We start from the raw sequence: 16,865 nt of genomic DNA, 5'->3' as shown, positions 1-16,865 counted from the left end.
CCACCCAGAAATTCTGATTTAATTGGTTTGGTGTGAAACTCAAGGCATCTAGGAGCACTGGTTATTTTGTTGTACAATTCATTTTTTATCAGTGCATTATAATTATCCATGATGGTGGGAGTCATTGTCACGTACTCATATGTGCACAAAACAATTTGGTCAGTTTTATCCCGAGTACCTCTTTTTCCCCTCTCTCCTCCCCCAGCCCCTTCCTCTACTCTATTGCTTTCCTTTCTATTTTCAGAACATTGGCTATTTTTAAAACTCCCCAGGTGATTCTAATGTGCATGCAGCTAGGGACAGATCCAACTTGGTTGCTAGATCAAATTGGTTGCTGGGGAGAGCACCCCAGAACCTGGGGGCTCCAGACCAAAGTCCCAGGCACAGCAACACCCCTCCAGGCCCCCTTTTGACCCATCAGGAGGAACAAGAGTTGGGATCAAGACTCTAGGTGGCATAGAATAACTTAACATAGCAGTTGAGTCTTCTTCATTTGTCATTTAATTATGTATTCAACAACTATCGAGTGTCACAAGACGAAGCCTGTCATGTGAAGCTGCCATAACAAGTGGACAGAATAGTGGGTGCAGAGGTCCTGCACAGGAAGCAAAGAGGACATGTGGCTGAGGCACAATGGATAGAGAAGCGAAAGGGGACGCCATCTGGGAGGTGGGCTGGCCAGGGCACATCATGGAAGGTCTGGGAGTAGGTGAGTGGTTTTCCTCCCCAGTACAATGGGAAACCCCTGGAAGGTTTTCAGAAGGAAAGGACATGACTCAGATGTGCTTTTTTAGGAGACACTTGGGCTGCAGTGGGAGGGTGGCTGGTGGGCAGCAGGACGGGCACAGGTGAATAGCACATGCCATCAGAGTCTCAGGCATACCTGTGATCATGGCCCATGAGAAGGACAGGGACTCCGCTCCTCTTGGTAGTAGGGAATGTAGGTCAAGGAGCCCAGCTCCCTCAGCTAAGCCACTAATCCAGCCCCCTTTCCTGTCAGGGAGGAAAAGCTGAGTCTGAGATGTGTGGGCTCAGCTGAGCTCTGCTTTGGCAGGGGAGACAGAGCTATTAATCACCTAGGTGCAAGAATCCTGGCCACTCCCTGGAGTTCCCTGGTCCCCCTTCCCAGGGTGCCCTCCTCATGATCTCCCCAGGCCAGCCCTGACATGCACAGGGAGCAGGCAGCTGTATTTTAAGATCAGGACTCAGACCTTTAAATAAAGCATAAACAAAGCTAGCTTCCCCCGTACAGAAGGAGGAAGACGGCTCCATTTCTCTTCAGCACAGTGACTGGGAAATAAACAAGTGGCTCTGCCTGTCACATACACTTAACCCTCTGCAAAGGCATCTGTCAGACCCAAAAGCTTCCACCTCAGCCTTTCCAAGAAATAGCTGATATGCCACAAACTTCTCCCCAAGTTCACTTTGATGTTTCAGGAAAGGTGCACAGGGAGGCTTGCTCCTGGCCCCAGCCTCACAGGAAAAGCTAACCAAAGGCAGCAGACACAGATGAGGAGCACCAGTGTAGCTCAGGGCATGGAAGGGGACAAGGGGGAGGAGTGAGTGAAAGGAAAGGTGGGAGGCAGAAGGAGGTTGGCAGGGGTGGGGGCTGGGAGCAGTGCTGGGAGGGCATGGAGCAGCCCCTAATAGAGATATAGGAGGGGTGAGAGCCCCAGTGGCCAGGTAGAGCCCCAGCAGCCTGGTGTGGGAGAGACAAAGAGAAGACAGAGAGGCCCTATCTATATATGGGCAAAGTCTCCCACAACCACAAAGGAAGAAGGAACAAGCAAGAACAAAAAACAGGCAGGAGCAGAAGGAACAGGCAGATAAATAAAGCAGGGGAGGAAGGAAAACCCCAGAGCCACCAAACCCAAGAGTTTGTAGGAGAGGGGACCTCAAAGAAGGTAAAGGTGATTTATCCATAGAATACAACCAGAAGAGTCAGAAGCTAAGGCCATAGGAGTTGGAGTGACTGGGAATAAAAGATGGCACTCAGCAAAAGCCACAGACATATGGCAGTGAAGCCAAGCTTTGGGGTGGCCCGAGGTAGAGGATGATGAAGGCTAGAGAGAGCAGCAGGGCTGCTAAGGTTGTCCCCTGGTGCTGCTAAAGGCACCTAAAGCAGGGAAACCTCGAGCCACTCTCCCCCAAGGTGTGGGAGGGGATTGAAAAGAGTGAAAGAAGCAGCAACCCAGTGATTACACATTCACCAAAACACGCACCCTCTGCAAAGGCTGGCACACTCTTAGCAGCACTCCTGTGGGGATGGAGCCCAGAGGCCTTTGGATTGCAGCCCGGCCAGGTGTCGGAGAGCACAAGTGTTAGATCGAGCAGACTTAGAGAATAAGGTGAAAATATGCCCAAACAGATTCTGATAGAAATAGACACAAAGACTCCAAATGCCATCTCTCTCTCTCTCTCTCTCTCTCTCTCTCTCTCTCTCTCTCTCTCTCTATATATATATATATATATATATATATATATATATATATATATATATATATAGTCACACACACACACACACACACACACACTCAAAGGCAAGCGGTTGGCACAGGTGATGGGTCAGGCTTGCATCCAGGAGTCCCCACATGACGCCAGATCAAGGATTCTCCCAAAGCACTCAACCGCTACACAGAGTGGAGAGGGATGGCATTGCCACAGCTGTGTTAAGAGGATGTGCTTCTCACTATGGCTGTGGTGGCTGTCCTATGAATCCAGGCACCCTACAAGGGCTGTTCCAGGATTTCTAACCATGACATGTAGACGCTATCTCCCTGTTAAGTTTGCACACTCCACAGTGCTCCAGTTGTTGCAAATGGGGACCATGGAAAAGGCTGAGAGACCAAAGGGAAGGGACTCACAGGGACTTCAGGTCCATTTCTCACCTCAGCTCATCAGGAGAGCTTTAAAGACAATCCTAGGACACCAGGAACTCAGATCTGGGGCACAAGTCTTGTGAATGGGGATACAGATACTGAGCACATCTATGCTGGGTTCAGACACTGCACCCAGCACACATCACACACAAGTCTGGATTCTGCCTGTACTGACACTGCACACATCTCCCCACCCATCAGAGGAACTATTTCACTGTCTGGAAATTCCTACTGTTCTCAGATCACACACATGCACACACACATGTACTCCCCTACAGCCCACACACCATACTAGCCTGTACACACACGGCGCCCACTCAGAGTTCCCAAACAGAACTCCATGACTCCCTCCCACACTGAGGGGCCCTGCGCCCCTGCCGTGCCCTTTCCCAAACCCTCTGGCAAGCTAAACCAAGCTCAACCTTAGGTTTCCCTGACCTCTTTCTCTTCCATCCAGCTTCAGTTTCCCAACAACCCCAGATTCAGGCTTGGGGAAACTTTTCTTCAGGTCCCTAAACTGGAAAACCCGGAGATTTCTGGTTCTCCCCTAATCCTTGGACACGCACAAGTCATGGATCTCCTGACAGACCCAGCAGGGCAAGGTCACCGAAGGCAACCCTCTGTCTGCGACCTGGGGGTGATGGCAACAGCAGCTGTCATCGGAGGATGTGTCGGGGATAGGGAAAGGTGTCGGCCCCGCGCTGAGCTGGGGGCACAAGGAAGGTCGCAGTGACACGCCCGAGGAGCGCAGAGAATCTGCTGCTGTTGCTGTTGCGGCTGCTGCTGCTGCATCTTCAGAGTCTGGGGCGACAGCCGCGCCCCCGGCTGAGGCGCGCGGAGCTGTCCGTTCAGCACCACCGCGCCGCGCCCCAGCGCAGGGACCGCGCCAAAGCGCACCAGCTCAGCTCCTGCTCCTGCTCCGCGGGCGCCTGCGGCGTGGGTTCCTGCCTCTCTCGGAAGGTGAGGGGCGCGCGGATCCGGAGACAGGGGCTCCAGGAGCGTTGGGGCCACGCAGCCACCTGTAAGCCTCCCGCAACTGCGGGCGGCGACAGAGTGCAGGGCCGGAGACTGGAGGAAACGCTGGGTGGACCCCGCCCGCTGGCCCGCCGGGCGCACACACAGGCGCACACACACTCGCACCCGCGCGCACACGCACAGCCAGCAGGCAGCGGACACCGCTGAGATGCTCGCCAGCAGGTCGTGCAAGTTTCCCGCCGGCCTCGGCCGCGGGCGCTGATGCTCCCAGGTAAGTGCTTCCAGAACGCGCAGGGCGAGCCCGGGCAGCTCCACTGGGTTAAGGCGCAGCGCACGCGGCCCCGGGGCATCGCGCCAGGAGGGCGGGGGAAGCCAGAGAGGGAACATGCAAAAGGGGCTCCAGTCGTGGGGGCTGAACACAGGGGACGCCGAGCTGTCCCCCTTTCTCCCGGCCCGGGAGACTAGAGCGGTAAATTTCCCCGCCCCCTCCCAAATCTGCGTGTCCCCCTTCTCGGCCCAGCCCTGCCGGTGCGTATCTCAGCTGTGGTCCCGCCTGTCTGCGGCGCGCGGGCGGGGGCGTCTTCTCCGCCTGCCTACCGGCAAGGTCAGCTCTCAACCCCCTGGGCTCTCAGAGCCGCTGGGGCGCGACCCTGGCACGAAAAAATCGATGCCAAGACCCCTGGGGTGGGAGTGGAGGCGCTGCCATACTAGTACATAGACCCTGCCTTTCCTTGGGAGAAGGCCAACCCCCACAGAGCCGTTCCCCCACCTCAGTGCCCTTCAGCACTCAGAGACCCGCCTGGAGAGTACTGGGCCCGCAGGTATCCCTGCGGAGAAGAAGGGCGCAGGGGCGGGGAGCGCGGGGCGCTCACGCTGTTCGGTTCCCTGGGCTTTCAGGTGTAGCGCCCCCGCGCGGCGCGGGCTGCAGGGCATCTCCAGCATGACCGGCCAGAGCCTGTGGGACCTGTCGGAGGCCAACGTCGAGGATGGGGAGATCCGCATCAATGTGGGCGGCTTCAAGAGACGGCTGCGCTCGCACACGCTGCTGCGCTTCCCGGAGACGCGCCTGGGCCGCCTACTGCTCTGCCACTCGCGCGAGGCCATTCTGGAGCTCTGCGATGACTACGACGATGTCCAGCGTGAGTTTTATTTCGACCGCAACCCCGAACTCTTCCCTTACGTTTTGCATTTCTACCACACCGGCAAACTTCACGTCATGGCCGAGCTGTGCGTCTTCTCCTTCAGCCAGGAGATTGAATACTGGGGCATCAACGAGTTCTTCATCGACTCCTGTTGCAGCTACAGCTATCACGGTCGCAAAGTGGAACCTGAGCAGGAGAAGTGGGATGAACAGAGTGACCAGGAAAGCACCACATCCTCCTTTGATGAGATCCTGGCCTTCTACAACGACGCCTCCAAGTTTGATGGGCAGCCCCTGGGCAACTTCCGTAGGCAGCTGTGGCTGGCGCTGGACAACCCTGGCTACTCAGTACTGAGTAGGGTCTTTAGCATCCTGTCCATCCTGGTGGTGTTGGGGTCCATCATCACCATGTGCCTCAATAGCCTACCAGATTTCCAAATCCCTGATGGCCAGGGCAATCCTGGTGAGGACCCCAGATTTGAAATTGTGGAGCACTTTGGCATTGCCTGGTTCACATTTGAGCTTGTGGCCAGGTTTGCTGTGGCCCCTGATTTCCTCAAGTTCTTCAAGAATGCTCTAAACCTTATTGATCTCATGTCCATTGTCCCATTTTACATTACTCTAGTGGTGAACCTGGTGGTGGAAAGCACACCTACTTTGGCCAACTTGGGCAGAGTGGCCCAGGTCCTGAGGCTGATGCGGATCTTCCGCATCTTAAAGCTTGCTAGACACTCCACTGGCCTCCGATCTCTGGGGGCCACCTTGAAATACAGCTACAAAGAAGTAGGGCTGCTCTTGCTGTACCTCTCTGTGGGAATTTCCATCTTCTCTGTGGTGGCCTACACTATTGAAAAGGAGGAGAATGAGGGCCTGGCCACCATCCCTGCCTGCTGGTGGTGGGCTACAGTCAGTATGACCACAGTGGGTTATGGGGATGTGGTCCCAGGGACCACAGCAGGGAAACTGACTGCCTCTGCCTGCATCTTGGCAGGTATCCTTGTGGTAGTACTGCCCATCACCTTGATCTTCAATAAGTTCTCCCACTTTTATCGCCGCCAAAAACAACTTGAGAGTGCCATGCGCAGCTGTGACTTTGGAGATGGAATGAAGGAGGTCCCTTCTGTCAATTTAAGGGACTATTATGCCCATAAAGTTAAATCCCTCATGGCGAGCCTGACGAACATGAGCAGGAGTTCACCAAGTGAACTGAGTTTAAATGATTCCCTACATTAGCTGGGAGGACTTGCTATCCTCAAACCTACATTGCTGAGCTGCCTCTTGTGCTTCTGGCACAGTACAGGCACCTTAAGGTTGTGGCGTAAGGAGTCTGCACAACCCCAGAGGGGAGAGATGCATGGGATATGCGTCCCCGGTTGCTTTTGCAGTGTTTAGAATCATTTTTAGAGGGTGGTGTGTCTGACACCATGCCTTTGCATCTTTCAACGAAATGACACTCACTGGTCTTTGCATCGTGGGCATAAAATGTTCATCTTTCTGCCAGATGAGTACCCAGAATGCCAATTTCTCTGTCCACCATGTACACTATTCTAGTGCTTGTGCCCTGGTATTATGTGTGAGTTCTTTGTGTTCCTGTTTCTGAGGTTGTTGTGTGAGTTCTATACAAAAAGTCTCTTCAAATCTGTCCAGTGGAAACATATCTATCTATGAGGTCAGCAAGGATATCATGAGATTTGGCTCACAGTCATGTGAAAAAAACCTCAGTTGTTTATCCCTTGCTTTCATTTAGTTTTAATACCAAATCAAAGAGAATGCAAAGTTAAGCACACAGGACCAATGCAAGCCTGTGAGTTGTTTTTCTAAATATCTGTAGCTCTGTGGCTTGCATGGGTATACCAAACATTTTTAGAAAGATATATACTGATGTTTGTCTTGTAAATGTCACTCTTTGGAGAATGTTACTGTTAAACATGTAGTGAAGATAAGTTTATTTTTTCCCAAAGAAGACATACATTAGGGACAGGGACTTCAGCTGAACATAGGCCAACTCCCAGGATGCTTAAATCTGAGTCCGAGAGTCCATGCAATCTAAGCTCTATCATTCATGGCTAGGCCTCCCTCTTTCCTAGGGTGATCATAGAAACATTTATTTCTGGCTGAGATAGGTTCCTGGTCTAAGCCATTGACCAAAGTTTGCTGTCTTAGATATTAGCATGTTTTTGAAATATTTAATTTTTAAGACATTTAAGAATTAGGTTGTGTTGTCTTTCTCAGCCTAGAAGAGGCTTACTGTTGTATTGTCTCCCCGAGGGGAACATTATTAGGTTGCTAGCAAGAGCAGTACCTTAAATACTTTTGTTGACTGCTCTAAAAGCTCATAAAATAAGAGCCCTTTTAATTCCAAGCAGAATTTGCCCAGAGAGTTTTGCTTCTAGGATATTGTACATTGCATTTGATGTTAAGGTTGCCCTGAATTCCTGCCATGACATGGTGATATAGAAGTGTATACTCAAAATTTAGATGTGCATGAAGACAGTGTGGCTTACCCAGGATGGAAACACTAAAGTTTTATTTCCATTCCAATTGCCATTTATTGGGGAAGGGTGGGTAGAGGCCAGGCAAAAGTTATAAAACAAAAAATTTCTACTTCATAAAATGTCATAAATAATTGTAAACTTCTTGAATAGCATAAGGCTGTTTAAAAGACCTTTAAACTGCTAAGCTTATATTGTAGGGAGACTACCATTTTCTTCTCCAAAACGCCCTACCTCCTCTTTAGTTAACCAGCATATAACATTGAGAAGGGGAACCTGGCCCCTTTGTAAGATAATCCTTTTCTGTCATCTTCTAGGTAATCTAATGGTTTTCCAGGTGGCTTTCATTATAGTTCAGTCTTCTGCAAGGCTGTAGAATCCAGGGATCTAAGCAGGAAGTTAGGCAGGCTTTTATCCAAAGCTTGGGCCTCCCCTTATGAGGTCCATTTTGTGTTTTAGTAGGTTGAGGATAATCCATACTTCACAAGAGTGTGGAAAGGATATTCTCAGAGGTCTTTGTGTACTTGTAGTTGCCATAGCTACTGCAGTGTGGGCGATTTGTTGGTTGAATACATAGGCCAGTTATGCCCTTGAGCCTCCAGTTCAAATCCTTCCATCAGACTGAAGTCTCATGGTGGGGGCTCGGGGGAGAGGTGGCCATGTGCAGATGTGCCTATGTGCACAGAGTGCCTATGTGCAGATGTATATATGTTTCTTAGAAGCATCAGGAAAGGGGAGATGACTTAAAGACAACAGACCAGTGAGTCAGAAGAGCAGGGTTATTTTTTCAGATTTTGCACATGGAATTTTTGGCTTTGGATGTTATTTTCCAGCCCTGGGGGGCAGAAAATTTACAAAATCATCCCAGCTGCACTGCAGGCAGGTGATGGTACAAACTTATGAGTACTGTCACAAATCTGTCAGGGTTGATGGTATCGGGTCACTGAGTGTGGTATCCATGGTCACTGACCATAAAGCTGTGCAAAGTGGAAACAAGGAAGGAGGCAGAATAACTCAGTCACTTTCCTGAGGATCTTTCCAAACAAGCAGTTTTACCACCAAAAAAAAAAAAAAAAAAAAAGAGAGAGAGAGAGAGAGAGTTTTACCACCCTTAGTGGTTACCTTTGCAGATATGAAAAGCTGGAAAACTTGACTTTTCTTTTTGGTAATGACTTGCATTTATCTGGTGCCTTTCTTTGGGGGAATCCCAAAATGCTTTAGAGACTGTGTTTTTAACATCTCTTGTACATATATATATACACACACACATATATACTTGTAAAAATATTCCTTTGCCTACTGGGATCTTCAGTCACTTTTCAGCTTAAGAATATCTCAATAGTATTAAGTTTTCCAAATAGTGGTTTCAAATAACTGAAAGATAAGAACTCGGCTGGCTTGAACACTGCAGTGGATTCCCACAATAGATGGAGACTAAACTATGACCAGGGATCCCTCCCCTTCCCCAAGGTCCCATTGAAATGAGCTGTCTCAGAATCAAGGTGTTTGGTTGACCTTGCTAGATAACTCGGCCTATTTGTAGCAATTCCTTCTAGTCCCAGAAACTAATCAGGGAGGTTAATTTTCTGCACCACTCTTAGCAAGCATGAGATGACATGTTTGGCCACAAAGCTATCAGACTGATCTGTAAACCTTCTTTAGGACAAAGTAGAAATGCTATGACTCATTTCCAGCTATTGGCTTGAGAGCGGCATCACTTCCACCATTTGAAGATGGTTCTTTTCAAAGAACATTGGGACAAATATTTGGGCCAGGGTTTTCTCACAATATATGGGACAAGCTTTTTGAAGGCCTAGGTTGGGAAGTGATACACATTTATTACATGAATGCACATTGGTCATAGATTTGTGTTTTCCACCAAACCCCCATGTTTTCTGGGTTTGCTGTTGAGGAGGGGCATGTTGTAATGCCGAGCTGATTTGTAGCTCATCAGGTAGTAATTGGTATTTAATATTTGGATTTGTTATTTCTACTTATCTTAGTACTCAAATAATGGAACCACCTGCTAATTCTTGCCTCGTTTCCAAGAAAATGATTTGTTATGCACTTTGGGATAGCAGCGGTCTATATGGGCTGTGCGGTGTCTACTTGAAGGCTTAACTGGTATTTCTTGTATGTTTTAACAGCATGACTTGTTACAGAGTTGTAATTTTAAATATTGAGAACGCTGTATTTGCGATGTCAGTTTTAACACTCATTAACACACTACTGTGCAAGCATCGAGGCGGGCTCTGCTCAACCATTATGTCTGATTGCTACACTTCAGTTTCTGCGCCTCGACTTGGGAATCAGGAGCGTGGCCAACACACTCAGGACTCCAGGCTTGCAAAGCATGCAGATTAAATAGGAAAGTGTTTATGCTTCCTTGAGGCCCTTCTCTTACATATGGAGTGGCAAACACAGCTGGGGATTGGATTTCCTGCGGAAACCTGGGTTTTTCCAGCAATGATTGGGAATGGTTGGTTGTCTGTCCTTCAGGCAGATAGAGGTGTGGTCCCTTTCTTGCCTGGATCAAGAGCCACTAGAGTGCTTGGCAGAAGGAATGGTCATGTATTCTTGGAGTCCTAGTAAACCAGAGGTGCCTGCAGGATTCCCCCTGCACTGTCCTGCTCGATATCTTTGCTGGCAGCCCTGCCATCCTGGGTACCACTCTTCCCGCTACTGAAGTAGCTCCTGGTGGTAAATTGGGTACTGGGTAACCATAGTTTCTTGCCTTGTTAGGTGTAAATACTGGTGGGAATTCCTGGAGCCAGCTCTTAGCTCTACTTACCCAGGACTTAAGAATCTGAGCCTTACTGAAGGCTGCAGGGAACCCAGAGGAAGGGTGCTGGGCTGACTGGCCTCTGTAACTATTTGCCTCTCTGAGCCTCATGTTCCACAGCTGCAAAATTAAGAGATTGGATTAGATGGTCTTTATGTCCCTGCCCACTTGTTTGCTTAAATTTAAAAGCAGAATTTTGCATGCTTCCCTATGTTCTCATGACAGCAGTGAGCAGTTTCTGATGTATCTAATTTATTTTTAAGCAGAGCAGAGGGACTGCTTACAAACAACCTCCTATTTGGCATCATTTTTCTCTTCAGCAGGCAGCCACAATAGAAGACAGTTTTAGGGACAACCGTATCAGAGAAATGCTTGGGCTGATTCTGTTCCAAGTGAATAGTTTTAAAATCATCAGCAATTGTCTCCTTTGGGCTTTATATTATTTACACCTAATCTGAATTCCTGCTATTAAATATCATCAGGCAGAGAAGGAAATCACACCGATCCCATTTGGTTTTAGGGCTAACTGCTCACTTTTATTTGTCACTCTGTGATGCCTGGAACAATCCCCGTTCCCATAAGATTCTTGGGTTGCACCAGGCCCCTAAGTGTACAGGGCAGAAGACTCTCCCTATCCCACACTTAACTCACACTGCTGAGCAGGGGAATCCACAGCGTCCTCTTCCTAAGCCAGGGCTGAGAAAGGACATGTGGGTACATGTGCAGCACTGAGAAGGTTCTAGAACCTTACCATAACTGTTGCATCTCCATCAAGTGGATGTGATTCATCACCTCCCTCTAGCAGGGGTATAAACAGATGTGAGGGTTATTTTGGGGCCACAAGGCCTTGCATCTTAAAAGGAGAAGCAAACACCTCCTCTAGAAGGAAGAGCTTAAGCACAGCACTCACGTGGTTATTGTGTCCTTTTCTTTACAGGAGAACTTTTAACTAGCCCTTCAGGCCAAGGACTTGACATGGGTGTCATATCCCATTGATAACTGCAGATCTGAAAAGCTGCCATGCTTTCCTCCTCCTGTGACCTCATTTATCACTAACACTGTCCTCCTGGTTAGATTCTCCCAAGCAGATGACTAGGTCAGCAGCTGACAAGCTGATGCAATTGGAAAGACAGATACAAGCCCAGCCTCAAAGACCTGGCTGAGGGAGAGAGGGCAGGCATGCCTCGGAGCTGGTGTAAGTTCCTACTGAAGGAAAAGGGGATAGGAAGAAGCCAGGAAAAGGAGGGAGTGGAGAAAAAAATACAGGAGAGAGTGAAAAAGAGAAAAGGCAGAGAAGAGAGAAGGGCAAGAGCAGAGAGTAAGTCAGGGAGAGGCAATTTTAATGATGTTCTTTTAGGCCTTCTTTCGAATTTATTGTGTTTCCAGTGAACACGGGCCCCCATGGCTTCCTGCAAGGTAACAACTGCTGGATCACTCCCCTCTTCTCCTCCAAGAGCCTCTCCTCTCCTCCCACCTAGTCTAAGGTTTCCATGGAACAGAGGCCGTGGGGAATACTGAACACATTTTGGGTGAAGAGGGTTGTAAGGACACAAGGGAAGGAGGAGTGGCTCTCTGTGAAGTTGGGACTCTGGACCCTGAACAGGGAGGGAGCTGGGTGTTGGTCAGACAGAGGATGCAGGTGGGAGTCAAGGATGGAGAGATGGAGGGAAGAGAAAAGGAGGAGAGCTCTTCCTCCATGAGTAGGGACCGCCACAAACCAAAGCCACAAAGGCAGAAGCAGCCCAGCACATACGAGAAACATCCAAGTCAGTGTGGCTGAAAAGAAGCCTGAGCAAAACCATCTAACATGCTTGAGCTGCATTCTTCTGTCACTGGGTGGGACATCCTGACTAGATTTATGATAATAGAATGTGACTGGCAGCAGCTTGGTAGCGTAGGAAGGAGCCTAACCCTCCTTGAGGTCACGGCCTTAGTGCAGGCCAGATTCAAAGGGAGAGAGGAGAGGAGGAAGGTGCAGGCAGGTCGACCAGGAGGCCTGCATCAGGACAGGGTGGTGGGGGCAGACAGGGGGACAGGAAGGACAGCTTCTGGGTTCAGGCTGGATTGGTGGTTGGGTGATGATGGTGTGGAGAGGCGAAGGGAAATCTTAGATGCCTCCTTGAACCTGCAAGAAGCACAGATGGAGGTGTGGGGTGAGCAGACGGAGGCCTGGATGAGTCATTGGCTTAGAGATGGAAGCTGAGGCCACGGGAGCAGGACAGGGACAAAAACAAGAAAGAAAAGCACCCTTTTAGAAGACAGGTATTTGCGGGACAGCCAGAGGAAGAGTGGGCCCCAAGACCTGCACAGCCCTCCTTTCCCAGAGAAGTGCCAGCGTGGGTGACCACCACTGGGGCCTGGGCTTTCCTCTTCAGCCATTTCCTTATTTTATCTCTGTGATTGGCTTCTGTTCCTGCCTCTCCTGCAAAACTGCTCTCTTTGATGGTCAGTGCTTCCCTAATAGATAAGTGCAGTCGCCTGTCCTCGGTTCTCAGTTCCCAAATTCTTTAACCACATAGGCGAATCTCTAAGTTCTCTCTCACCCCCTTCTCTGATTTTTGGGCCCCACACGCTGTTGGCTCTGCTAGTTTTTCATTCTCCTCTTGACTTTCTCCATCCCCCCACAGTTCTGTCACACAGCCTGCAGTGTTCTTCAGCCACACCCAAACTCTGCTAGAATGTGGATGAGGCCTACCTCTCTTCCTGGCCCCACCTCACCTGGGCCCCTTGCCTGAGTTACCTGTGTGTATTTGGAAGTCACCAGGTAAATTTTCTGTCATCTTTAACTCTCTCCCATCCCCCATTTATTTATCTTTTTTTTTTTTGGCCACAGCAGTCATTTGCCAACAGCTGCCTAACTGCCCAGTACCATACTAGATTTGAGGGAAGTAAATGGAAGGATGTTATTCACGGTCATTAAGCAATATAGACTTTAGAGTCACTTGGCATCAAAATCATCTGGGGAGCTTTCAGCAAAGTCAATCTCTGGACGTCACCCATCTATAAAATCAAACTCTTGTGTAGGAGCAGAAATCTGTAGTTAAAAAGCAGTCAGGTGCTGGGGATCAGAGCCAGGGTCTCGTGCATGCTAGGCAATCACTCTTCCACTGAGCTACATCCCCAAATATCCCAGGTGATTTTTCTTTTGTTTTTCAGTTAGGGTCTCACTAAGTTGCTGAGGCTGGCCTTGAAATTTTGGTCCTCCTGCCTCAGTCTTGGAATCATTTGGGATTAATTTAGGGTTACTGGCATGAACCTGCACCACAACTGGACAAGGTGATTTTGAAGCAGGTGTTTTTCAGACCATGCCTGGAGAAATGCCATCTAGGGGTGCCCCTTCACTGTCCCAGCGGTCTCCCTCATTCCCACACCCACTGGGCTTCAGGTCTGACCAATGCTTTCATCAGAGCGCTGCCGCACCTGGGCCCATGGTATCCACTCTAAAGACTCCCTAGGCTTCAGTCCTTATTAACATGTGTTTTGTTAATTCCCCACAGACTCATGTCTAGGGCTGCCCCAACTGATTCTTCCTATATTACATCGTTTCCCACCCCCAGAGTTTATCTTTCCCCTTTCAGTATCTTAGATCTACTGGTGACTTCTTTGGCCACTCCTGGTGTTTCTGTTAAATACAACCACAGATATGAAGGGTTAGGAATGAAAACGTGGAAAATCCACATGGGCCCATTAAGGGTCTAAGACAGAGAAAAGAGCCTATTTAGAAAGGAGGTGCCTTTCAATGGGGCAACAGGGGCAGGCCACAGAGTTATGAGAGGTTTGTAGCAAGGGACACACAAAGTTGACAGCCCAAAGGGTCTGGTGATATGAATGTTAGATGACCAGAATCTTCACCCCTTCATAGGTGGCCAGTTCTGAATCCCAGACTAACAATCTCTCAAAGGGACGTGGGCTGTCCAGAGGTCCCTGAACACCTAGGAATGTGGCCTGAGCAGACTGACTGGGTGATGTGGCAGAAACAGAATTGGGGTTCTTGGGGAGGGTTTTTGCACTCAAAACTCTTTTCATCGCCTACATCTCCAGACATTTAAAGAATTCTGAGCTATTTTCAGACCTACTATGAAAAGAACCGAGGTGTCAGCAGTCAGACACCCGTCTAACTGTTTCCTAAGAGTGGAGCTGGCACGACTCACTTTTGATCTGTCAGCCTTCTATCGACTTTTCTGGCAAACTTTGTGAGTCTGTCAGGGCTGACTCTACAGGGAGCGGCTGAATTGTAATCCACTATGTTCAGGGTCAGTTATTACAAAGGTCACCCTCATGGGGATGTATTCTGCATTTCTTTTTGTGGAAAATGTGGGAGGAGAGGAGGGAAACAACCGTGCAGAGAAACCAGGGTGTCCCTGGGCTTTCCCTCTGGCTCCTACAGAGAAGCTAGGCAGCTTTCTTTATGCCTTCCTTGGATTTGAGGACTGCTTTTAAAATAAGGAGCTGGTGGGAACAAACAGAGCTCCAGAAGTAAACCAATTCTACTCTGGCCTTCACTCTGCCTAGGAACTTGGGAGCCAATGAGTTGAGGCTCAGAAGGAGGATGGTGATGTTCTATGTGCAGCATTTAAATATATTGCTATGTAATTTTCCAATTTTAAAGCATGAGCTCACTGATTATTCAATAACTTCCCTATTTTTAAAAAAACCTGTGTGTGTGTGTGTGTGTGTGTGTGTGTGTATGTGTTTAAAGCCCTCTTATGATTAAAAAAAAAATTCCAGCCAACCCAAAATCTCTTGACCTTCACATTTGCCTGGGCTTCTCTGCCTTCAGTGGAATATGCAAATGTGTGTCGAAGCTTTAGAACCAGCAAGACTTTTCTGAGTCTGAGGGACTGGTTTGTGCTGATATTTCAGGGAAGAGTTTGATGCTTGAAAACTGGAATGTGCAGATGTCACATATTCAATGAGACTGGAGCACAGGCCTCAGCAACACTGCCTGCAGAGCAAGCAAGAGGCAGAACTACTTGAAACAAGAGCCATTGTTTACTGCGTGCAAAGCCATTGGCCACACCCTGTACCAGATGCAATGGGAAGAACTATCCCCTGACACCCCAGGCCTCCAGCCTCCAATGGGAGCCATGGGGTGAAAAGGCACCTCAAATGGCCTTTCAGGAGCAGGTTTAATATGTCACAGAGGGACACGTGCCCGTGTTTGTGTGTGTGCACATGCCTGAGAGTCTCTGTGCATGTTTGTGTCTGTATTTGTCTCTGTGGGTCTCTGTGTGGGTCTCTGTGTCTATGTGCCCATGTGTTTCTATCTGTGTAGCCACACACATATGCCTGATTGCTTTGTGTGTATCTGTGTCTTTGTATGTGTGTACTTATATGTGTGTCTCAGTGTCTGTGTGAATCTGTTTGTCCATGTGCCAAGCTATATATTTGAATCCATTTGTGCCTTTGTGTGTGAACATGGGGGTGACAGGAGACAGGGCAGCCATACCCTTTGGGAGAAGGGGGTGGAAACAGCTGTGCTCTGGGGCTCCCGTGAGACGTTACTTCCATGGAGAGGCTTCCTCTGAGCCAACAGAATTTAAACTACATTTTCTGCCACCCAGTGTCTCTCCCTTATGTTGTCTTATAGCATCGGCTCCTTTTCTTTCTTAGGCATTATAGTAATTTTTCATTTGTGTTAGTGGGTAATGTCTGTCAACCCCACTGGTCTGGAAGCTACTTGAGTGTAGAAATGTTTATCTCCAGTGCCCAGGACAGTGCCTGGCACAGAGTAAATGCTGACAAATGACAAAGGAACCAAGGACAGGGGGCTGACTCATTGCTGTGATACTGGGTAAATTGCATGGCCCTGGGGAGCCAATTTAACCCGAAGCACAGCTGAAGCGAGGGTGGGGAGGCCTCTGTAAAGAGTTTGCACTGCACTGACATTTTTAGCAAACCTTCCTGGCTGGAGACCTGTGATGTGCTGGTCAAGCAATGCCACCAACAATGAGATGGCAAGGAACAGCCTTCCTATGAGACCCAATTCCAAATGAGCTCTGGGACTGAGGAAGTCTTGCCAGATGTTCCCGTTGGGTAATGACTAATGTGGGATCCAGTTTACAGGTGAATCATGTCAAAAGGAATATACGCACCTAATTCCTCTGGGGCAGGGTCCAGCAGAGAGTGTCCAAGTTGTCAGGCTTTAGAGCAGAGATCACTAGATGTGCCCATAGTTGGAATGGTAAGTGTCACTTGTGCTGGTTAGAGAAACAGTCTTAACATTAATTAATATTTCATTGCTTGTCTTCCAGAAAAACAAAACACAAAAACCAAATGTGAGCCCTTTATTTAAAGGTCTCCTCTTTGTGACAAGCTAAGCAGAATGTGGTCTGCATACTGATTTGGTCCTGCAGTTTGCTGGCTGGAACTCCAATCCAGCTGGTAGGGATTGTGCTGGTGCTGGAAGAGCAACTTGCAGTGTGCACAAGTCCCCCCTGCGCTGGCTGTGAGATGTGAGGCAAGACAGGCACCACTCTGGCTTTCACTGAGGCGGTAACGCAGAGCTAGGGCTTATGGGGGAGCAGGGTCATCAGAGGGAAGAGCCCTGTCAGATTCCTGAGAACAGGACCAGACAGGACCAGGGACAGCTGCTG

General features: G+C 49.0%; 1 protein-coding gene across 1 annotated transcript; it reads left to right on the top strand.

Annotated features, from left to right (window-relative positions):
* Nucleotides 1-2,717: 2,717 nt before the first annotated feature.
* On the top strand, nucleotides 2,718-14,877 carry Kcns2 (potassium voltage-gated channel modifier subfamily S member 2). Its single transcript, XM_005316309.4, has 2 exons — nucleotides 2,718-4,125; nucleotides 4,752-14,877. The coding sequence occupies exon 2, from the start codon at nucleotides 4,795-4,797 to the stop codon at nucleotides 6,226-6,228; it is 1,434 nt and encodes a 477-aa protein (XP_005316366.1). The 5' UTR covers nucleotides 2,718-4,125; nucleotides 4,752-4,794; the 3' UTR covers nucleotides 6,229-14,877.
* Nucleotides 14,878-16,865: the final 1,988 nt, after the last annotated feature.

The sequence above is a fragment of the Ictidomys tridecemlineatus genome, chromosome 7 (genome assembly GCF_052094955.1).
Source record: "Ictidomys tridecemlineatus isolate mIctTri1 chromosome 7, mIctTri1.hap1, whole genome shotgun sequence".
NCBI classification, from domain to species: Eukaryota; Metazoa; Chordata; class Mammalia; order Rodentia; family Sciuridae; genus Ictidomys; species Ictidomys tridecemlineatus.
This window is presented reverse-complemented; position numbering and strand designations above follow the sequence as displayed.

Excerpts from the sequence above, each read along its gene's own strand:
- Kcns2 (XM_005316309.4), top strand. The coding sequence starts at position 4,795 with ATGACCGGCCAGAGCCTGTGGGACCTGTCGGAGGCCAACGTCGAGGAT.